Genomic DNA, 18,457 nt, shown 5'->3' on the forward strand with positions numbered 1-18,457 from the left:
ATACAGGAAGAAAGTTTCCTATCCAGGGCTTACTATTGGAAACGAGGTTGGAAATAAAGTAAGCACTGGGGACGAGGAAGAAGAAGATAATTAGTCAAAATGGCCGTACGGGAGATTATCTCCGACGTAGCTGCACGCGTCCGCATTACTTGGGCGATAGTACCAATGGAAAGTGGATTCAGCCGTTTCCATCATGGGCGTCGCCAGGATTTTTTCTAGAGGGGGCAAAGCACATTTCCCCCCCCCCCCCCGAAAAATCTATATAGTTTCCACCATTATCCCGATTGATACTTGTTTTCGAGGGTGGGCAGGGACATTTTGGGCGATAGTACCAATGGAAAGTGGATTCAGCCGTTTCCATGGGAACATGTGTTATTACTACAGAACGAGGGCGAATCAATATTCCGATGCAGATCTATCAAAATCTTTCAAGAATCACAAGCAAAGGCGTAACTAGGAAACAATTTACAGGGAGCATTTGATGAGTTTTGAGGAAACTGAATGGATTACAAACAACAAAATCATTTGTGTCTAAATTCTAGTGAAATGGGGGTGGGAAGTGATATAGGCCTTGAACGGCGGGGGGGGGGTCACTTCCATTAAATTAATAAGACAAATTAATTGGGCTCTATGAATTATTGGTTTACAGTCCAGATTTGCGGAAATATGGACTACACTTTTGAAATCTCACTTTTGAAAAATACTCTTTTTTTAATTTACGTCACATTAAAACGTGTATGCACAGTGACTTTTCGGCACACAACTAGCTAAAGTGGCCGGTCTAGCAACAAACAAGTTAAATTATACGTGACTTTCTTCAATTACTTATCTAGTGGGAACAAAATATTTATATATACATGTATTTATAATGAACACAGAGGATTTGATAATTTTACAAACAAATGGTAATCAGGTCCTGAAAAATGTGCTGAGGACGCAAGTTACAAAATGTTTCCTATAAAAAAAGATGTGTGAGCAAAAAACAAATACTTCGCGGTGCAATGAATGATAAGCGTAGTGGCATCATGTCGGACCAATGTGCTTGAGGTGTCCAGTGCATGATAATCATGATTGTACAATATACATGTCGGTCTAGTTTAGCTGTTAGCAACACTTTAAAAATTGCTTGATCAATAAATATCAAATTTTCTTGGCCGTTATCTCTGACATGACTTTAAAATATCCGATAAAAGTGCAATTCTTGAGGTGAGTTTCATACTGTGAAAATCCTTAAAATGCGTAATTTGAAATTTATTATAAATGTTGAATTCGAATTTAACTATCAATTAAAAATGTTGTATAGGCCTACAGTAACTGTCCACTGTTAGGTTATCACTATAATAGCGTTACATCTGGAAGTGTTGCTTGAAATGTTTGACTTGCGCTGGCCGGTATATACAGTTTCACCACGATGAAGAATCTTCCAATCTAGCTCATGCGCAGTTCGAGTGTGTTTAATTTGAGATGCGCGCGCATTTCGGTGAGCATGCGCGAACAACCTGCACGTGATCGTGATGCCATCTTTGACTTTAAGTTAGTAAAATGGCATGAATGAGCAAACACCTTGGTGGTAGACCATGGAGCCATGGGTAGACTATTCGTCGAGAGTGTTCATTTCGGTTTCGTCTGCCACTGCGTGTATGCCAGGCAGTGGTCTCTGTAGCAGTGATGGTCCTTTATTCTTCTTCTGCAGCTTACTGTCCTGAGGTGGAGACACCGGCATGGTGGCCACGACACTACGACGTCTGGACTTGTCCATCTTGTTGGTGCCGTCACCGAAGAATATCGGCCGTAGCAACATGGTGAGACTCTTCCTACGCCCCTTGGGAGCGTCTATTTCACTGACTTGGAGGTGATCACGATCTGGGGAGGGCGGCATGGGCATCATGGCCGAGGTTGACGCGGAGAGATCGGAGAAAACTCCCCCTGGTTGGGTTTTGATGATGGGGCTGGTAGGTGGAGTGTCAATAGTGATGACCCGACCGCGTCGCGCTGATAAGGGTCGGTTCGGGAGGCCCATCGCCCCCGCACTGCCACTCCGCGGTATTGGTGTCCTGCTAGAACTTTCCTCGGACGATTGCCTCCTGAGGTAAGCCATGCTGTTGGTTTTCTTGGCGCTTTCTTGAATCAAAGCCGAGATGGTTTTGTCCTTAGAAGACGAGACCCTCTTGATTCCCGGTCTATCGTCTTCGTTTCCGCTCTCAGGGCTGTCAGTGCCCGGGGAGCCACCGCTGAGGGATTTGTTGTTGTTGTCCGGCGCGTCACTGTCGCTTAGCCGCTTTTGACGGCTTATACCAGCGGGCCTGGGCGCGGTGGGTATCCGATTCAGATCGATGATGTCTGGCCGGGGACTACGCAGCGGCTGTCCCCGTAACAACTGCGCCTGCTCCCGCCCTAGGATGGACTGCAACCGCGACACCTCCTGTTGCAACTTGATAATCGCGCTCATGTCTTCTTCGTGCTGGTCTTGAAGCTGCTTCTCGAAGTAGCTGATTTCTTCTTTCAGTTTCTCCTCGAAGTATCCGCGGATTTTCTCCTCGACTCTTCTCATCTTGGATTTGAACATCTTCATTTCGTCGATTTGTGACGAGGCACCCTGTGTTTTCAAAGGAAGCATGCAAAATCAGATTTTAATCTTGGGAGTCAGGTTGTACTTTCCTCGCATTGACCTGGGTTCAAACTTACCCGGGGTCAACTTGGGGATTGGGTTTTCAGTCCCTAAGCTCTTGATTCCGAGGTTTTCCTCCCACCTCTCAAGTTGAACAGATTCTTCAATCCTAATTTTTCATGTAGACTTCTTCAGGCTTACGAGCTACAGTGCCTGTGCACATTTGAAGAGTCCGCAGTTGTTTTCATTAACAAAAACCGTTTTAAAAATGAAAAAAAAAAATACATGTAGGCCTACGTATAAGAAATAAAATCAATAAGGAGGTAGGCGAAGAATCCCCGAAGAGAAAATAGTTATTACACTACCTTCGCCACGTGTTTCTTGAGAATCTCGATGCATTCCGTATTTTCTTGTTCGGCGGCAAACTCTGCTGCCGTCTTCCCTATCTGTTCAAACAGAAAACATGATATTTTCCTTTTAAAACTGAAGATATAAGCGGTTGACTTCATTGTTCCCCCTTCTCACTGGGCACATGCACAGGAAGCATCGTAGGGGAGTTTACAGCTTGATCCCGACATTTTCGGCACAACGGTTAATACAACGGTTATTATCCTCTATGTCGTCACTCTTACATCATTTTACTCCTGTGAGGAGAGAAGCTATATGACGATAGAATAAGCCTTCTTGCCCAGTGACACTACCTCAACCCCATGATGTGGACCAGAACACTGAATCTGCAGAATTACCAAAAAGATCTTGAGATTGACCCACCAGACCATAAGCCACACACGCACTCAACACCTCATACCAATTGAAGTTTGGTAAAGAGTTGCGCAAAGTGATACGAACATCTCTGAATAATTAACATGTGGTATACAGTTTGCATACCTTACTCTTTTCGTCTGCTCTGGCTCCTAACTGTAGAAGAGTATCCAACACGTCGGCCTGCCCTGTCCATGTAGCTATGTGTACAGCGTTCACTCCGATTGGCTAAAATGTGAAAAAGAAATAAATTGTTTCCCCCGTAGGCCTGGTAAAAAAAGTGTAGCAAGTGTCGTGTCTGGAATAGGAAAAATTAACCTGATCATAGCACAGTGCTCCATACATTGGAGGTTTAGTCAAAGGGGAACGAAATTGAAACACCCATGATTACCAAAACCAAGGCCGGTTAAACAGCAATGGGCATAATATTAAAGCCGACTTTATCATTTTAGGATAGGTAATCCAAACAGATGGTTATTTGTTGACACGATGTTTATGTACTTACCGGGATAAGTTTGTTTGGGTCGCATCCTGCTCCCACCAGTAGCTTGGCTACCTCGACGTGACCGTTACCAGCCGCACACAGCAATGGTGTGTATCCCTCCTAATTGCAATAACACCATTAACAATTAATTATTAAGTAAAACGCCGCTACAACGAACACCGCTATAACAAACATTTGGCAATAAGGAATATCACATTTGGCTACCAAAATATTAAATTATACTATAATGCATAGTCGTACCGCTACAACGAACTTTGGCTATAACGTTTATCACATTTGGTTACCAAAATATTAAATTATACTATAATGCACAGTCGTACCGCTACAACGAACTTTGGCTATAACGAATACGCCCTTGGCTCCTGATATAGTAAATTCTACTAATGCACAATCACTGTAACGAACGACCACTATAAGGAACGTTTTTTTATGGACCCCTTCGTGTTCGTTATAGTGACGTTCTACTGATCAGTAAAAATACGGTGTGAATAAAAATAACAATTAGGCCTACAATGCACAATAAAATGTGTTCAATATATAACGATGGCTAGATTGAGCACTCAACACAACTGCACAAGACAGTCTTCTACAACTATACATTGAGAAATGGGCAAAAAGAAAGAAATATTAACAAACTTGAACATTATGACTTACCTTGGTTTGAGCTGTGACGTCAGCACCCAATGCCAGAAGCAGATTGGTTGCTTTGACGTGGCCAGCTAGGCAGGCATCGTGCAGCGGTGTCAAACCACGCTGAAAAATGAAAAGAAATAACAAATTACATTTTAGATTAATTTTAATAACATAACATTAACGGTAAAAAATAGCGTCTGATCAACAGCTATGATGAATTTGGTCTTTGCACGGTATTGCTACATTAACAGGCGAGCTATAACCCAATACTGCAAAGCAAAGACTATTTTGGCGTCGTTACATATGTGGGTTTCTGTGAAGTATGAAGTACTAGAATCCATTCCGAATCGAAATTGTGAAACAGTCCCCGAAGAAGGCCATTGGTATCATCCAGCCAGCAAGCAAACACAGCTTTCGAACGAGCGTGAGAAATATAATAGACTAGAGTCATGGATGAATACACAGACAAGAAATCAAATCAAAATTCTTGAGTCCATCTTAAGATTGTATAAATTACAGGAACGAACCTTGCTCGTTGCATTGATGTGCCAGGTCAAGCCTTGTGATACCCCAGCACAAATGACCGGCACTTCGCCACTCCGTGCCGCCCAGTGCAACACTGTCTGGTCATTCTGCAAGCACGAAAATAAATAATTTAGACACGTTTAATTTTAGGGCATGCTTTTGTTTTGAAATTGGCGTGTACTGTTCAGTATTCTTTGACTGCGCGATGCAACTCTATAGGGAACTGGCAAACCATCATAATTATAATAAATTAATGAATACCATTTACAATGGTTTAACCTCAAAATCTTTGACAACGGACCTAAAAATAGGTAGACTAAAAGAAATAAACCATAAAATTTGCAAAACATTCTTTAGCTCGATTGCATAACCTGGCATAAAGTTTCTATAACTGCATATCCTTGTGTGTGCCTGCTACAGGTCAACACGTTAATGTTGATTAGGGGGCTGTATACCACTATCCAGCTATAATGTCTACAATAATTCCGAGAGGTTTCCGAGCGACGCTAGAGAGGGGTGAGATATGACACCAATTCATCGCTAGGCACTCAGTGGCTCTTCAAACATGACGGCCAAAGGGTCCCAGACATAGCGACGCATTCGGCGTCGTTTTCGCAGCACCATGAGGTGAACGTATAACGAATTGGCAGATTTCCCAGTCACTTATTTAAATGAATTTAAATGCGATCTTCTATTTCTACAGTACCCTAGCTTATGCTGACTAAATTACACTAACACCCACTACATAGTTGGACATCGTAAGCTGCTGAAGCACGCAGTTGATATCCTTATCTTCTCAAACACACAGCTTAACTTGTACATAAAACTGTAAAGGCCTACTTCTGTCAAGGAATGTTTTGAGCGATCACCTGACCGAGTTGCCCCACGACCCACCTTGTCTTTCTGCAGCACATCTTCGCCTGCTTTCAGCAATTGCTTGAAAGTTGCCACATCCCCGGTTTTGGCTGCGAGCAGTAGCCCTTCCAAACCATCAGATTCCTCGTCGTCAGACATTATTCATTCCAAAGTTTTAGTCCAGGTTGCGCTGAACGCGTGATGGGAGATGTCACATTACCGCTACCTTCCCACCGGTGCCAAGTTACAACTGGAGAGCTACACGTATACCCTCACGGCTCTCCTCTCTGAAGCACTTACCACTCGTCCATCTGTTTAACCACGGCCCAATTAAAGTCACGGGTATTATAATAATGGCCAACATGGTACTTTATTTTTAGGTGTGTTTATTTGCCTTGTGACTTGCGGCCGTGTTATCTGCGTGGTGATACGGGATTCAGGCGTAACTGAGCAGCGATTCAGTGTCGATATCATAACACATAACATGATACCTAAGTGATGCAGACAAAAAAATATGAGTGTCTTAGGAAGAAAAATTGAAGAAAATTTCTTACTGCTTGTACTGTTTGAGGTTGGCTTATCTTTTGCACTTCAACGGGGTTATTTGATAAGCATAATTATTAGATTACTAAATGCTCAAGAGGGACTCGAACCCACGACCCGGGAGTGCTCATTCGACCACCGAGCTTGTCGGGGTCGGCCGGCCATTTCGAATCTGATGTAAAGGAAGATATTGCAATAAATGATTTATAATCAAATTTTGCATCTGAGAGATAAGACTGCTCTCGTATACATCGACCACTTGAATAAATTCTAATGGTAATGAACGGTAAAAGCTTAACAAACTGCATAATAAAGACACAAAATGTCTCTCTGAATTTGTTTCAATATATTTGACGTCTATTAAGCCCCGCCCACTGAGCACGTGGGCAGAAGCACGCGCACCTCTGCGCCAATGCCACACTGCATGGCGTTGTACTGCGCGTCATATACGCAAATTATACGCGCGTCGAACTTTTGGCTGACGCGTAAATAACGGCTTTGATTGGACAAAGCAACACGGGGCGGGGCTTAATGTATAGGTCTGTTCCATAGGAAAGATGCACAACATTCAGACATTTTTTTTCCAATCCATTTCCGCGGCTCATTTTAATACCCTCCAGTCCGGAATTTCGCTTTGTTATTTTATACAACGTAAAAAGTTATCAACTTTCTAGCAACAGTCAACACCAAATAACGGGCTTATTTTTGTACACAAACGACATTATAACCACACAAAATGGAATACCGGTGGGAAAAAACTACCCGAAGAACAAAATTGTTGTTAACAGATAATAACATTTCATAACACATTCAAGTCATAATGTGGTTGCAACTATTGGAAGAGTTGATTTACATTGTGTAGACCAATCTGGGCACGGTATCAATTCTATCACGAAGGCCCCTTTCAATGGCGAAAGCATTGTGCTAGCTATTGTTCAGATAGTCCGTCACAAGGAAGTAGCTTTGTTTCAATAGCATGCACAATGGTTTCTCCATTGAAAGGGGCCCCATGAGTGTACACTAATCGCGTCCTCGGATTCGTCTATATATACCCACAACAAAAGTAGTAAAAGTTGCGACAGTAGATTTGCAAAAATGTTCAAAATCGTATAATGGATAATTGTGAACAAGTCTCGGCATGTAAGAAACTTGAAACTTGTCCAGACAGAAGATCTATTCTTCTCTTTTCTTTATCAACTGGAAGATCCTGAGTTTCGCTATGAAAAAGAAAATTATACTTTTTTCAGATAATACTGCCACGCGAAAAGAAAAGGTTTTCCCAAATTATACGGCCTATCATTGTTTGCCAGTACCGTTCAATAATAGCAAAATCGCCAATATATTTTGTATACAATCTATATGTATTGTATCTCTTTATACACACGGAGACAATACTAGTTAATATCAAAATAACTAACATATAACTTGTTCTTGAAATTAAACATACCGTTGGCAGTTTGTTCTGAACATAAATCTAAAACAATTGCACCAGGTAATTACTGTTATGTTAATTTTTGCCTAACAGAATATATATCACTAAAGCATACGATCAACATGGCGGCTGATGCCCGATGGAAGAGTTGCTCAGACTTGTAGAACACAAATAACAATCTTAAAAGGGAGTCAAGGGAGAGTGAATTCACTTGGTTCCAGCTGACTATTTTAGGACCAACCTAAAATCTTTTCAGATACAGTTTTTACAGGGATCTTTTACTCTAGTGATAAGAAAGTGTCGAGCTCAGTTTCTGGGGAGAAAATCGTCTTACGCTTCTCTATGTGCCTTTATATTTCCAAAATTAAAATAGATCCGAAAAGTCGAAAACAGATTCTTTGTAAGACAGTTGATGGTATAGTACGGTTGTTGATTTTATACATGTAGGCCTACACTGCAAAACTGTGATATTGAACGAACACCCAATAATAATGATAGAGCTACACGTCCAAGAAATATTAAGAGATGAACATATTGGAATACTGGTGTAACATCTACATGTACAACCCAATTTGTGCAGTGTTGGACATTACATGTACATTATCATGCACAATACAGTATCTCATTAATTAAGTATCCACGCGTAAGAATGTATCAAGCAGGTCGACTGCACACCGTGTTATGAACGTATTTCATCATTAGTTTCCGTGGTGTGGTATATCACACACACTCATTGAGGAACCATCCGAAATTAGTTAAGCTGCGACGTTTATAGCCGCCTTTGATTGGAGATCACCAAGCTGCGGTATGGAGGGGAATGAAATTGAGCCAATATATTTTGATCGAGACACTAGCTTAATGCTACATTCACTATTCCCTATTACTATTCACTATTTGATACATATCAGGACTATGGAAGCTAAAAAAAAAAGATTATTGCATGTTGTTCCACACAATGTGCCTTTTCAACGTTTGTTTTTGAATGAGAATGCTATAACTTGTATAAGTAAGCCCGTTTCTTAAAGAACAGAGGGATTTTGTTTACCACAAATACAAAGGTTTAATTCTTTATTACACAGGAATGCAGTTTCTATTTCTTAACAAGGGAAACTTTAATAAACGAATTGCTTAATTGGAAACACTTTCAATTTTTTTGTTACAAACAGCATCACTGCTTTAACTGCTTAATACCGTCATTCAACAATACTTGTAACATGAAACATGTAACACATAGATTACACAGTTTTTACAATTTTTTCCTAAGCTATACCGGGAAACAACAATGAAAATAAACTGGTCAACAGTTATAAAAACTTTGGGCTTTTTTTTGTACAAACTATGTTATAAAATACATATTTAGCAGAAGGTACATACGTTTGGAGTTACATACTTGCATATGGGATAAAACGAAACTACATGTACATGTTCAGCTGACATGAGGCATGAAAAAAAAATAGGAAAAAAAAATACCTTTGTTAATTTTTCTATTAGCTGCTACATGAAGTTTTAATTACGACAGCACACTTATGCTTTCCAACAGTAGTTAAAATGCTGTATAGCATTACTTGTGACACAACATTGTTCACTTTGTTTTGGGAGAATATCGAAGAGACACATGGTGAGATTCTACAAACTCAGTTAGTTAATTGGGCTTTACTTGCTGGCGACCTATTTGCCGTCTTAAAAAATGACTCACAATCTTTCAATCTTTGGTTAAGGAGAAAAAAATAATGAAAGTAGAAGACCAGTAGCTCTCATGGTATATTTAACAATTGTCGACTGCTGTGATGTGGGATATGACGTTTTGAACACCCGAGGGGCGCATAGCACCCAAGGCAAAGCCGAGGGTGCTATGCCCCCCTAGTTTCTCTAGTCACAGATGCTACAGTTATTGGCGTCAGACTTATTTTTACACAGTCTTGGGGTAAATTTAATAATGGTTTTTGCCCTTCACCGATGTATTTAACAAAAAATTATTATAAACACTGTGTTCACAGTGTTGTCCGAGGGCATGTGAGAAAAACATCACCAACTACTTGAATGGGACTCGAACCCACGACCCCCTGCTTATTAGTTCAGACGTCTTACCACTCGACCATCGAGCTTACCAGGGTCGGCTGGCTGGGTCGAATCCAACTACCGGTGTTTATAAGATGGAATTTGTGTCACGGTAGCAAAGAGTTCTTGTATCCAAGGTGGTGGTGGCAGGTCTATGCAAGGAGCTCGTACCATAGCAGCCAGTTTCTCGATGAGCCAATACATCTTGGCCCTGGGGCAGCCAAACATCTTGTGGGTCCAAGGGGCAGTCTGGTCAAGTTGGCAGGACTACCAGAGTTCCATGGTGCTTACGTTCTTGAAGCCAGGATCTCGCCGCAGGTCCCAGTAATCATTCTTGAAGACGCACACTTCTTTGCCATTTTCCTTAGAGAATCTGCTCAGAAAGAAAAAATCCAATTATGTGGTTATTACACCTGACCCGTCCTTAGCCTGAAAAAAACCCACCAGGTGGAGGTAGATTTTGTTGCTAGTCACAAGTAAAGAGACAAGCTAATCAAATGAGCTGTGATTCAGGGATGCCTTAGTCATTGCTCATCCCCCGTTACTTGTGAAGGTCTTTGTGATTGGCTTGGGACTGGACTTGTAATTGACTTGATGATTTGATTTGGGAACGATTTGTGACTGACTTGTGACTGACTTGTAAAGTTGTGACTAAATTGTGATGGACTTTGGACTCGATTTGTGATTGACCCGTGTTGTGACTTGTGACTGACTTGTGATTTGACTTGTGATGGACTTTTGATTGACCTGTGTTGTGACTTGTGATTGACTTGTGACTGACTTGTGATTGACTTGTGGTAGACTTGTGACTTGACTTGTGATGGACTTATAATTAGCCAATGATTGACCAGTGATTGACTTGTGTTCTGACTTGCGACTGACTGCATCAAGCATCCTTAGGCCTACCTGAAGAATTTGGGTTCATAAGTGGTGCCTTGCTCTTCCCTCCACTTCCGCCTCTCCCTCTGTAACGCTTCCAGCCTCTGCTTCTCTCGCTCAGCCCCGATGACATCACCATCTTCTAGTTTCCTGATTGGATGACATCAGAAAAAGGGAAAAGTGTAAATTGGAATGGTAACATCTACAGAACACTGCTGAGTGTGACGTTGTGTTAGTAGGCATGCAAAATGTGCAAGTTCAGTTTGTCAAAATATTTCATGAGTTTCCTTCAGTAGCGGGCCAAGTTCGTTGAAATTTGAAATCTTCCCCACAAAACAATTCCATTAAAATCACTTGAAACTGGGCTTGTTGACATATAATGCCTTTAAACAGGACTTGGCAACACAAAAGGATTGATTCAATAATCTTTATACATTGTAAAAGTTAGCAGGAGTAGCAAAACCATTTTAAAACCAGTCCATAACTGGCGCAACTGCGAATATAAATTTGCAATGTAATGGAAAGTATTTTCAGTGCCTACAAAGAGATAAAACACAGATCATCTTGAACAAAATTTGCCACAAATGTTTTATGATGTCACTTTCACTTTATCTTTGCATTCTCAACAAGTATGAACCAGCCTTTAATCTTAATATCGTTAAACACTTATTGAAAGTTTGATATTTTGAAACTGATTGTTTAAATCTGTCCAATATAAAGGTAAGGAGCAACGACACCTCACCTTTGATCAGGCCTAAGCCTTGAATCCGTGGGAGGTAGCAGGTGGCTTGTGTAAGGGTCTAACTCGTTGAGTTCAATGGCAAACCGTGTAAAGCCATAGTAGAGGTTGTGATTCTCTGGCATGGAACCTAACAAACAAAACAAAAACCGAGCGTTCGTGGAGATTCCAAGCAGAACTTGTGATTTTTTATTTCATGTGCTTAGGAGAAATCTGCTAAGATCTTGTCACAATTAACCAACATCGCATGAGATTTTCCCTTGTAAGCAACTTAGGAAACATGAAAGCATAATGCTAAGTAAGGCTGTGTGCGGATTACATGGCTACGGCTTGTAATTCCACATGCTACTATGGAAGCGGCTAAGGCCACTTCCCATAGACGTGTGTGAACTGCTAGCCGTAGCCATGTTATCTGGACGCAGCCTGACAAGGGATGAATACCTTTTACTAACAGTCAAAGTTCACAGCAGTTTATTAAAAACACAGTGCTGCCTGACTTTTTCCTGATATTTCCCTGAGAAATTTTCAAAATTCTATGAGAAATATTTTCACTTGAAAGATGTTGCTGGGAAGTCAAGAGGTGGTGTAGCGCGGCCAATTTTGTCTGGAGAGATGTGTAATACTCCCACGGCATAAACACTAAAAAGCCACCACAGCCAGTCAGTCAATGGACACAACTTAGGACACATGGCACAAGATGCACATACGCCAAACTGACTCGCACCTTTTCCTTCTGTGGTACTGTCAAATTCCCTGAATTTTGCCTGATTTTCGGTGTTTTCCCAAATTCCCAGAGTTTTCACCGACTTGAAAAATGGAAACTTAATTTCAAGGTTTTCCCTGATTTTCAGATTGGTTGAGAACCCTGAGTGTTTACAGCCTTAGCGTACTCACCCGTGCGCCATATGCATTTGGCTGAGGCTGATCTTCCACAGTAGATTCCTTCATTCCATTTGCCGAAGAGTTCATGGACTACCTGACCATCATCTGTGATAACACCGTGGACTTCATGCCGTCTGTTACTCCAGTAACTTGCCTGTTAGAAAAGGACCAAAAAATATAAATAAATAAATTGGCAAATGGGCTTGATAGATATTGGTGACTCCAACCTTTTTGGGATCTGTTCTATTTTTCTTCGTTAAGAATCAAGTCTAAGTTTATCTCACAAATACGCTTCAGAATAACTTTGTATTTATCACAAAAAAAGTGAATAACTTATGTAAGGTTGTGTCTCTTGTCTGACACCATTAGGTGATCATTAACAAACAGAAAGATTCCAAACATTGGTTTATAAGTCCACAATATAATATTGTCCTGGGGAGAAAATGTAGAGAAATATCAAGCCAAATCCAACATCAGGGATGAAACACTGGAAACAAAGTTGTGGATTTAAAAATAGCCAAAGTCTCATCACGCACCTCTATCCTTTGCCACCTTGAGATCTGACGTTAAAAATATACCGAACATCTATATTTAAATTTTCTGGGACTTGAAAATCATGTATATGTACATGTGAAGGACGTATTACAGACACAGCTTTCTTATACCTTCAGACCTACCTTTATAAAAAACACCAGAAGACGCTATAACTATTCGATTGTGCACGTTGGTTTGATTGCATTAGTCGGTGGACCACGTGACAGTTGCAATCTCCCACCCCAAAGCATTGGAGCCATCCACCCCATAACCAATGATGCCCTGGATTGGATGTCTACCCTTGACCTACAACTATAGGCTCTGCACGCCATATGAAAGAAGAAGACCTACCTTTGTGAAGGTGAGTTTGCAGATGATGCGACCGTTAGTGATGAGGCATTCCCCGTAGTGGTCTAACCATCGCTCACCGCTCAGGATGTTGTGCACACAGCTTGTCACCTTGTTGAACTTGTAGTGATCATTGTACCTGATGGTAAACACGAACAAACATTGCACATAATATTGTAATTTAAAGAACAAAACACATGGAGGTCATCTTCTAGATAGATTAGAATGAAATTTTATTTATGGAAATCCAGAATCGTTCCCCCTCCCAAGAATGGCATCTGAAGCAGAGACTTCAACTGTTGCAATTTAAGAGACTTCAGAAAACACTGTGTAGTTTGAGAACTTTATCTTCACGAAGTCTCAATCACAAGTCAAATCACAAATCAATTGCAAGTTCCATTACAAGTAAAATGACAAGTCAATCACAAGTCATAGTCATAAGGTCACAAGTGACAGTGAGGAATTGTCACAAATCACTGAAGTAGCTTGTTACTTGGCTTGAGACTTGATAACATGTGATTGACTTGTGATTGACTTGTAATTGATTTGTGATGACTTGTGATTGCCTTGTGATTGTTTTGTGATTGTTTTGTGATTGACTTGTGATTGCCTTGTGATTGCCTTGTGATTGCCTTGTGATTGACTTGTGATTGACTTGTGATCGCCTTGTGGTCGCCTTATGATTGACTTGTGATTGCCTTGTGATCTGATTTGTGATTGACTTGTGATTACCTTGTGATTGACTTGTAATAGACACTGAATGACAACTACAAATACTTAATTGAACAAACTCTACATACCTGGGGATTCTGATGTTGATGGTACCAGCTGGAATGATCTCCATGGACTTGCCCCAGAATTTGGTCTTAATGCGGACCTCCTGGGTGTAGATGAAGTTCTTGCTCTCACAGTGGCAGGCTGAGATGGGTGGATGATGCGACACCTGCAGTAGAGAACGAAATTGGTTAAGATTACATTAAGCTAAATGTCCTTTACCTCTAGGTTTATATCAAAGTGAGTGGTCCCGAGATGAACTACTGTCAAACAACATTAAATAACTTCACTGAAGTAGCTCCGATTTTTTTTTAAAAACAAAGAATTTATAACTAGATTAGATTAGTCTAACCATTGCAGAATAGTGTCATTTTAGGAGAGTTGGTGATTCTATGAATAACCCTATCCCTTGATGAATTATAACACCCCTAATGGTCAACAGCGCCCTCTTGAGTTGATGCTAGATTGGACATGGGACATTTTCATGGACATATTAGAAGTGCATAGTGCAGCATATAACCTTCACCATGTTCACTTTGTTCACTGCTCATTCTAAGTCAAACACAAATTGCGTAAAATGGTCTAGAGTTTCAGTAATTAGGCGTCCTTTCCTCATGTTCCCTGTTTGATTAATTTTTGTGTGTGAATTGTAAAATTGGGTTTTGTCCTTCACTGACATAATTCCATACAGTGCTTTCTGAGAGCTTGCAATAAATAATTCAGAAGCTTGCTTGGATGGGACTCGCACCCAAGACCTCCAGTTTACTAGTGACGACATCTTTCAATCATTGCGCTTGCTTGGGTCTCTTGGCCGTTCTGAATCTGATATAGCAACACGTACATCCCTAGCATTATCTTGTATCATTACCTGTTCTGCCACAAATCGGAATCCCTTGTCTTCCCGCACACACTCATAGGTTTCCCCTAGCAGCGGATTGAACGGCTTGGTGCCGGCCCGATAGTAGGTGGAGGCATAGCTGGAGGCAGCAAAGGATGCCACATAGACCATTCGCTTGTAGGGATCATCGGTTTCTGCTGCCTTGTCTAGTAGCTCACTGTACTCAAGCTCCTCGGTCAAGACCTGGTGCCATACAAACGAGAGGAGACGTACTCAGAAATTGTCAGAAATTTGGAGGAATCCTAGGACAGACAGATGTCCTGAAACCACTTCTGATTGCATTTTGTTCTTGCTTTGACACAAGTCAGCCTTAGTCAATTGAAAATTTCACATCATAATTTGGTTTCATTTTTTTTAAAGTATTCATTCAATGGAAGAGTGGATGTCAGCAGATAGAGAAATTAGAGTCAAAGTACATATAAAAGTTACATGAACATGTTGACTCAATACACGACTACCACAGCGGTAATAACCCAAAGACGGTTCGACAGTCATTTGTCCAGAGCTCATGCAAAGACACTGTGTGGTTGTGCCAATTCTGGAGAAGGTAAATTGTTGTGTGTACCGTGTGCCACATACCCGGTATTATGCACACATAGAGTGTCCTGCACATGGAGCACAAGTGAATGGTCACAAAGTGTCATTTACTGCTCATTATACGGAGTCCATAGCCACAGTTCTCGATCCTTCTAGCCCTAAGTACCTGCAGCATGCTGAGTGGCTCATTCAGCGCCACCGGCATAGCGATCTTGGACAGATCCTTGCCGATGTTCTTCTTGAGGATATTCCATAGACTCAGTCCGCTGGTGTCGGGCTGAGGGGCTGGGAGCTGTGTCCTGCGACCCGTCTGTGACTTGCCTAAACCTTCCGAGTCTTCTTCCTCCACTGTGGATAGAAGCAAAAATGTCAATTGACAATCAGAAGAATCAAGTGCATGACTAGAGGGAAGTGTGGCATCACCCCTCTCAATTTCTTTATCTACCTAAACAAACAGAAGTGAAGTTGAAAAGCACTAAAATTATTCTATACATTTAGTTGTATGTGCGACTTTGTAGTGCATAAACAGGGAAGACATACATGTACTGAATGCAATCGTAATGGACCGGCACATGTAATCACTGCAAGTCTCAGCATTGCTGGTACAGACCTGCTTGTCACATAAATCACTGCATCAGTGCACCCCCATGCATGTCCAAATCGTCTTCAGCTGCAATCTCAACATGATGGGAGGCGCTGGCGCATGATGTAAATTAATTCCCCAGCAGATAGGAGTAGTGCATGGTTCGCTCCCGTGGTTAAAGTGATGAGATCCATCACAGATGATCTTTCAGCTGACTTTTTTCAAAAACATCCGATCAAAGAGTAAAACAAGATCTGCGCACGCGGTGTGTCCCATCCAAGGTGCTCTCGAAAGTGGTAAAAAAGTGCTCTCCGTTGTTTGCGCACGGAGCCCACACGGGAAGTTGGGTTGGTGCAGTGGTTACTGTCCTCGCCTTCCACCTCTATGGCCCGGGTTCGATTCCCGCCCTGATCCACATAGGGATTGGGTTTTCAGTCCCTACCTGGTTGTTTGTGATCCAACATGAGTCTTGTACAACATTGGGGGCACATTGCTCGTCTAAGGGGTACAAAACGCCATGGCCCACATCACAGATAACCACAATCATGATAGTGTTTGTCACATTGTATGGTTGCAGTGGTCAGATGCTGTGTCTATTAAATGTACATGTACGTCAGCAGTGTTGGAATCAAATCTAAATCGTGGGAGACAACGACTCAATCTGTTCATCAGCGTGTGATTTTCATCGTTACCTTGGGTCCGCGCACACAGCCTTGGCGCGGAATGGGATAATTACGACTGAACGGCAAACACCGACTCGTATCAAACAAACCACCCGACAGGAAATTACTAGCTCTGGCCAGCGACAAGGGTTTGATTAAAAAAGGCTTTCGGAGTGGGGTAGATTGGGGGGGGGGGGGGGGGGGGATCACATCAAGGACTTATAGTCACATTTGCTCATCTAGGCTACATTAAGCTTCAACAGTAGTCGAGTCTACGATTCTACTAATTTTAAAACCATTTTAATCAATTGAGTTACAGTATTTTTCTGAGGGATGGGGTATTGTGTTTTCTATTAGACAGAGGAGTGAAGACAGATATGTCAGGTGTAATTCCTTCAAAGATATTAATATTGAAAAATTCAATGGGGATGTGTGGATGGTTTTGAGTTTAAATGAAATAAATAAAATTGCCTGTGGTGATATATAGGAAATTTGTGGTGAAATATCAACCCCTAGAGCATCCAGATATTGTGCAATAGTGTTTCACATGTATCTAAGATTGAAATTGAAAGGTTTGAAATATGAATGAAAGACACTTGTTAAGATTGTTAAACGTGCACATGTTCTCCCTAATTATATGTAGCTACAGTATTCTTTAAAAAAACCAAAAGTATTTGTAGAAGTACATTTGCACAACTGTGCATTCTCCTTTATGTAATGTACACATGTATTAACATGTACACACATGTTTACTGATGATACATGTACATGTGCATGTACAATTGACCACACTTTTTAAAAAATCCACATTTAGTTTATTTTTATGCTTTCAAGCTTACTTTTTTTAATTTGTAAAATTTCACTTTTAGTTTTGTTTTATGCTTTCAAGCTTATTTTTTTTAATTTGTAAAAGTTCACTTTTATTTATTTTTATGCTTTCACACTTATTTTTCCCACTTATTTAAAGAGTTTTTTCACATGAATGTAAATTTATCCATCTATTTTCAAGCCATACACTAACATGTGCATTCACATGTAGAAATTGTTTACACTCTACTGCCCTGTGTCCTGCCCTCCCTTGGCACAGTTGTTAACTATGCCATTATATGGCTAATGGCAAATCTTGACCTCCAATTGGTTGAATACTTCACCTCGTAATCAAATCAGCTCTCTGTAAATGAGTTAGCTTTGATTTCTGTAGGAACGGCTCTCTGCTCGCTCAGGTGATAAACAAAAACAAGATATGTCCAAGAAAGGGACATATACTTTGCATACATGTACCATCTTTCTTTATATTTCTGCAAAACATTTATGAATGATATAAATGTTCCCACTCCTTAGAAATTAATTTAAACGTGAGTGAGAGTAGATAATTTCCCTCGAATTTAGTCTTGGTAAGATTAATTAAAAAAAAACTTAACCAAAACATATTCCACATGTATACTGATTAATTAATGTGGAGGAATTTTATCTGCAGCTTTCTGAAATGTCATACGGGTGAAACTTCAACGTTTCCAAGCCTTTGTGAAGGCGTTTCTCATCATGCATCCAATGGATTTGTTGTTCATGTTTCTAATCTTCTCCACATCAGGTTTTCCAATCATGGATTGAGTCATTGCATGTGAACATGGTGAAAGGGAATATCAATTACAAAAGTACAGCCACGCTGGCATGTATCTGAATATTGCCAGGACAACAGA

The 18,457-nt window shown here is 40.9% G+C and overlaps 2 protein-coding genes across 5 annotated transcripts in view; both read right to left on the minus strand.

Annotated features, from left to right (window-relative positions):
* Positions 1-683: 683 nt before the first annotated feature.
* Positions 684-6,324, minus strand: LOC119722798 (ankyrin repeat, PH and SEC7 domain containing protein secG-like). The gene is made up of 7 exons (XM_038193136.1): positions 5,928-6,324; positions 5,036-5,140; positions 4,530-4,628; positions 3,876-3,974; positions 3,497-3,598; positions 2,974-3,054; positions 684-2,596 (listed from the first exon to the last, which is right to left on the minus strand). The coding sequence occupies exons 1-7, from the start codon at positions 6,045-6,047 to the stop codon at positions 1,595-1,597; spliced, it is 1,608 nt and encodes a 535-aa protein (XP_038049064.1). The 5' UTR covers positions 6,048-6,324; the 3' UTR covers positions 684-1,594.
* Positions 6,325-7,006: 682 nt separating this feature from the next.
* Positions 7,007-18,457, minus strand: part of LOC119722799 (oxysterol-binding protein-related protein 6-like) — a 36,727-nt gene continuing 25,276 nt past the window's right edge. For all 4 annotated transcript variants that reach the window (XM_038193137.1, XM_038193138.1, XM_038193140.1 and 1 more), the window contains 8 exons: positions 15,679-15,860; positions 14,946-15,158; positions 14,104-14,246; positions 13,307-13,442; positions 12,434-12,575; positions 11,543-11,669; positions 10,828-10,950; positions 7,007-10,294 (listed from right to left, as the gene is read on the minus strand). In XM_038193137.1, the coding sequence (XP_038049065.1) occupies positions 10,189-10,294; positions 10,828-10,950; positions 11,543-11,669; positions 12,434-12,575; positions 13,307-13,442; positions 14,104-14,246; positions 14,946-15,158; positions 15,679-15,860 (1,172 nt within the window). In that variant the 3' untranslated portion in view covers positions 7,007-10,188. The remainder of the gene's footprint in view (positions 10,295-10,827; positions 10,951-11,542; positions 11,670-12,433; positions 12,576-13,306; positions 13,443-14,103; positions 14,247-14,945; positions 15,159-15,678; positions 15,861-18,457) is intronic.

The sequence above is a fragment of the Patiria miniata genome, unplaced genomic scaffold (assembly GCF_015706575.1).
Source record: "Patiria miniata isolate m_02_andy unplaced genomic scaffold, ASM1570657v1 HiC_scaffold_16, whole genome shotgun sequence".
NCBI lineage: Eukaryota > Metazoa > Echinodermata > Asteroidea > Valvatida > Asterinidae > Patiria > Patiria miniata.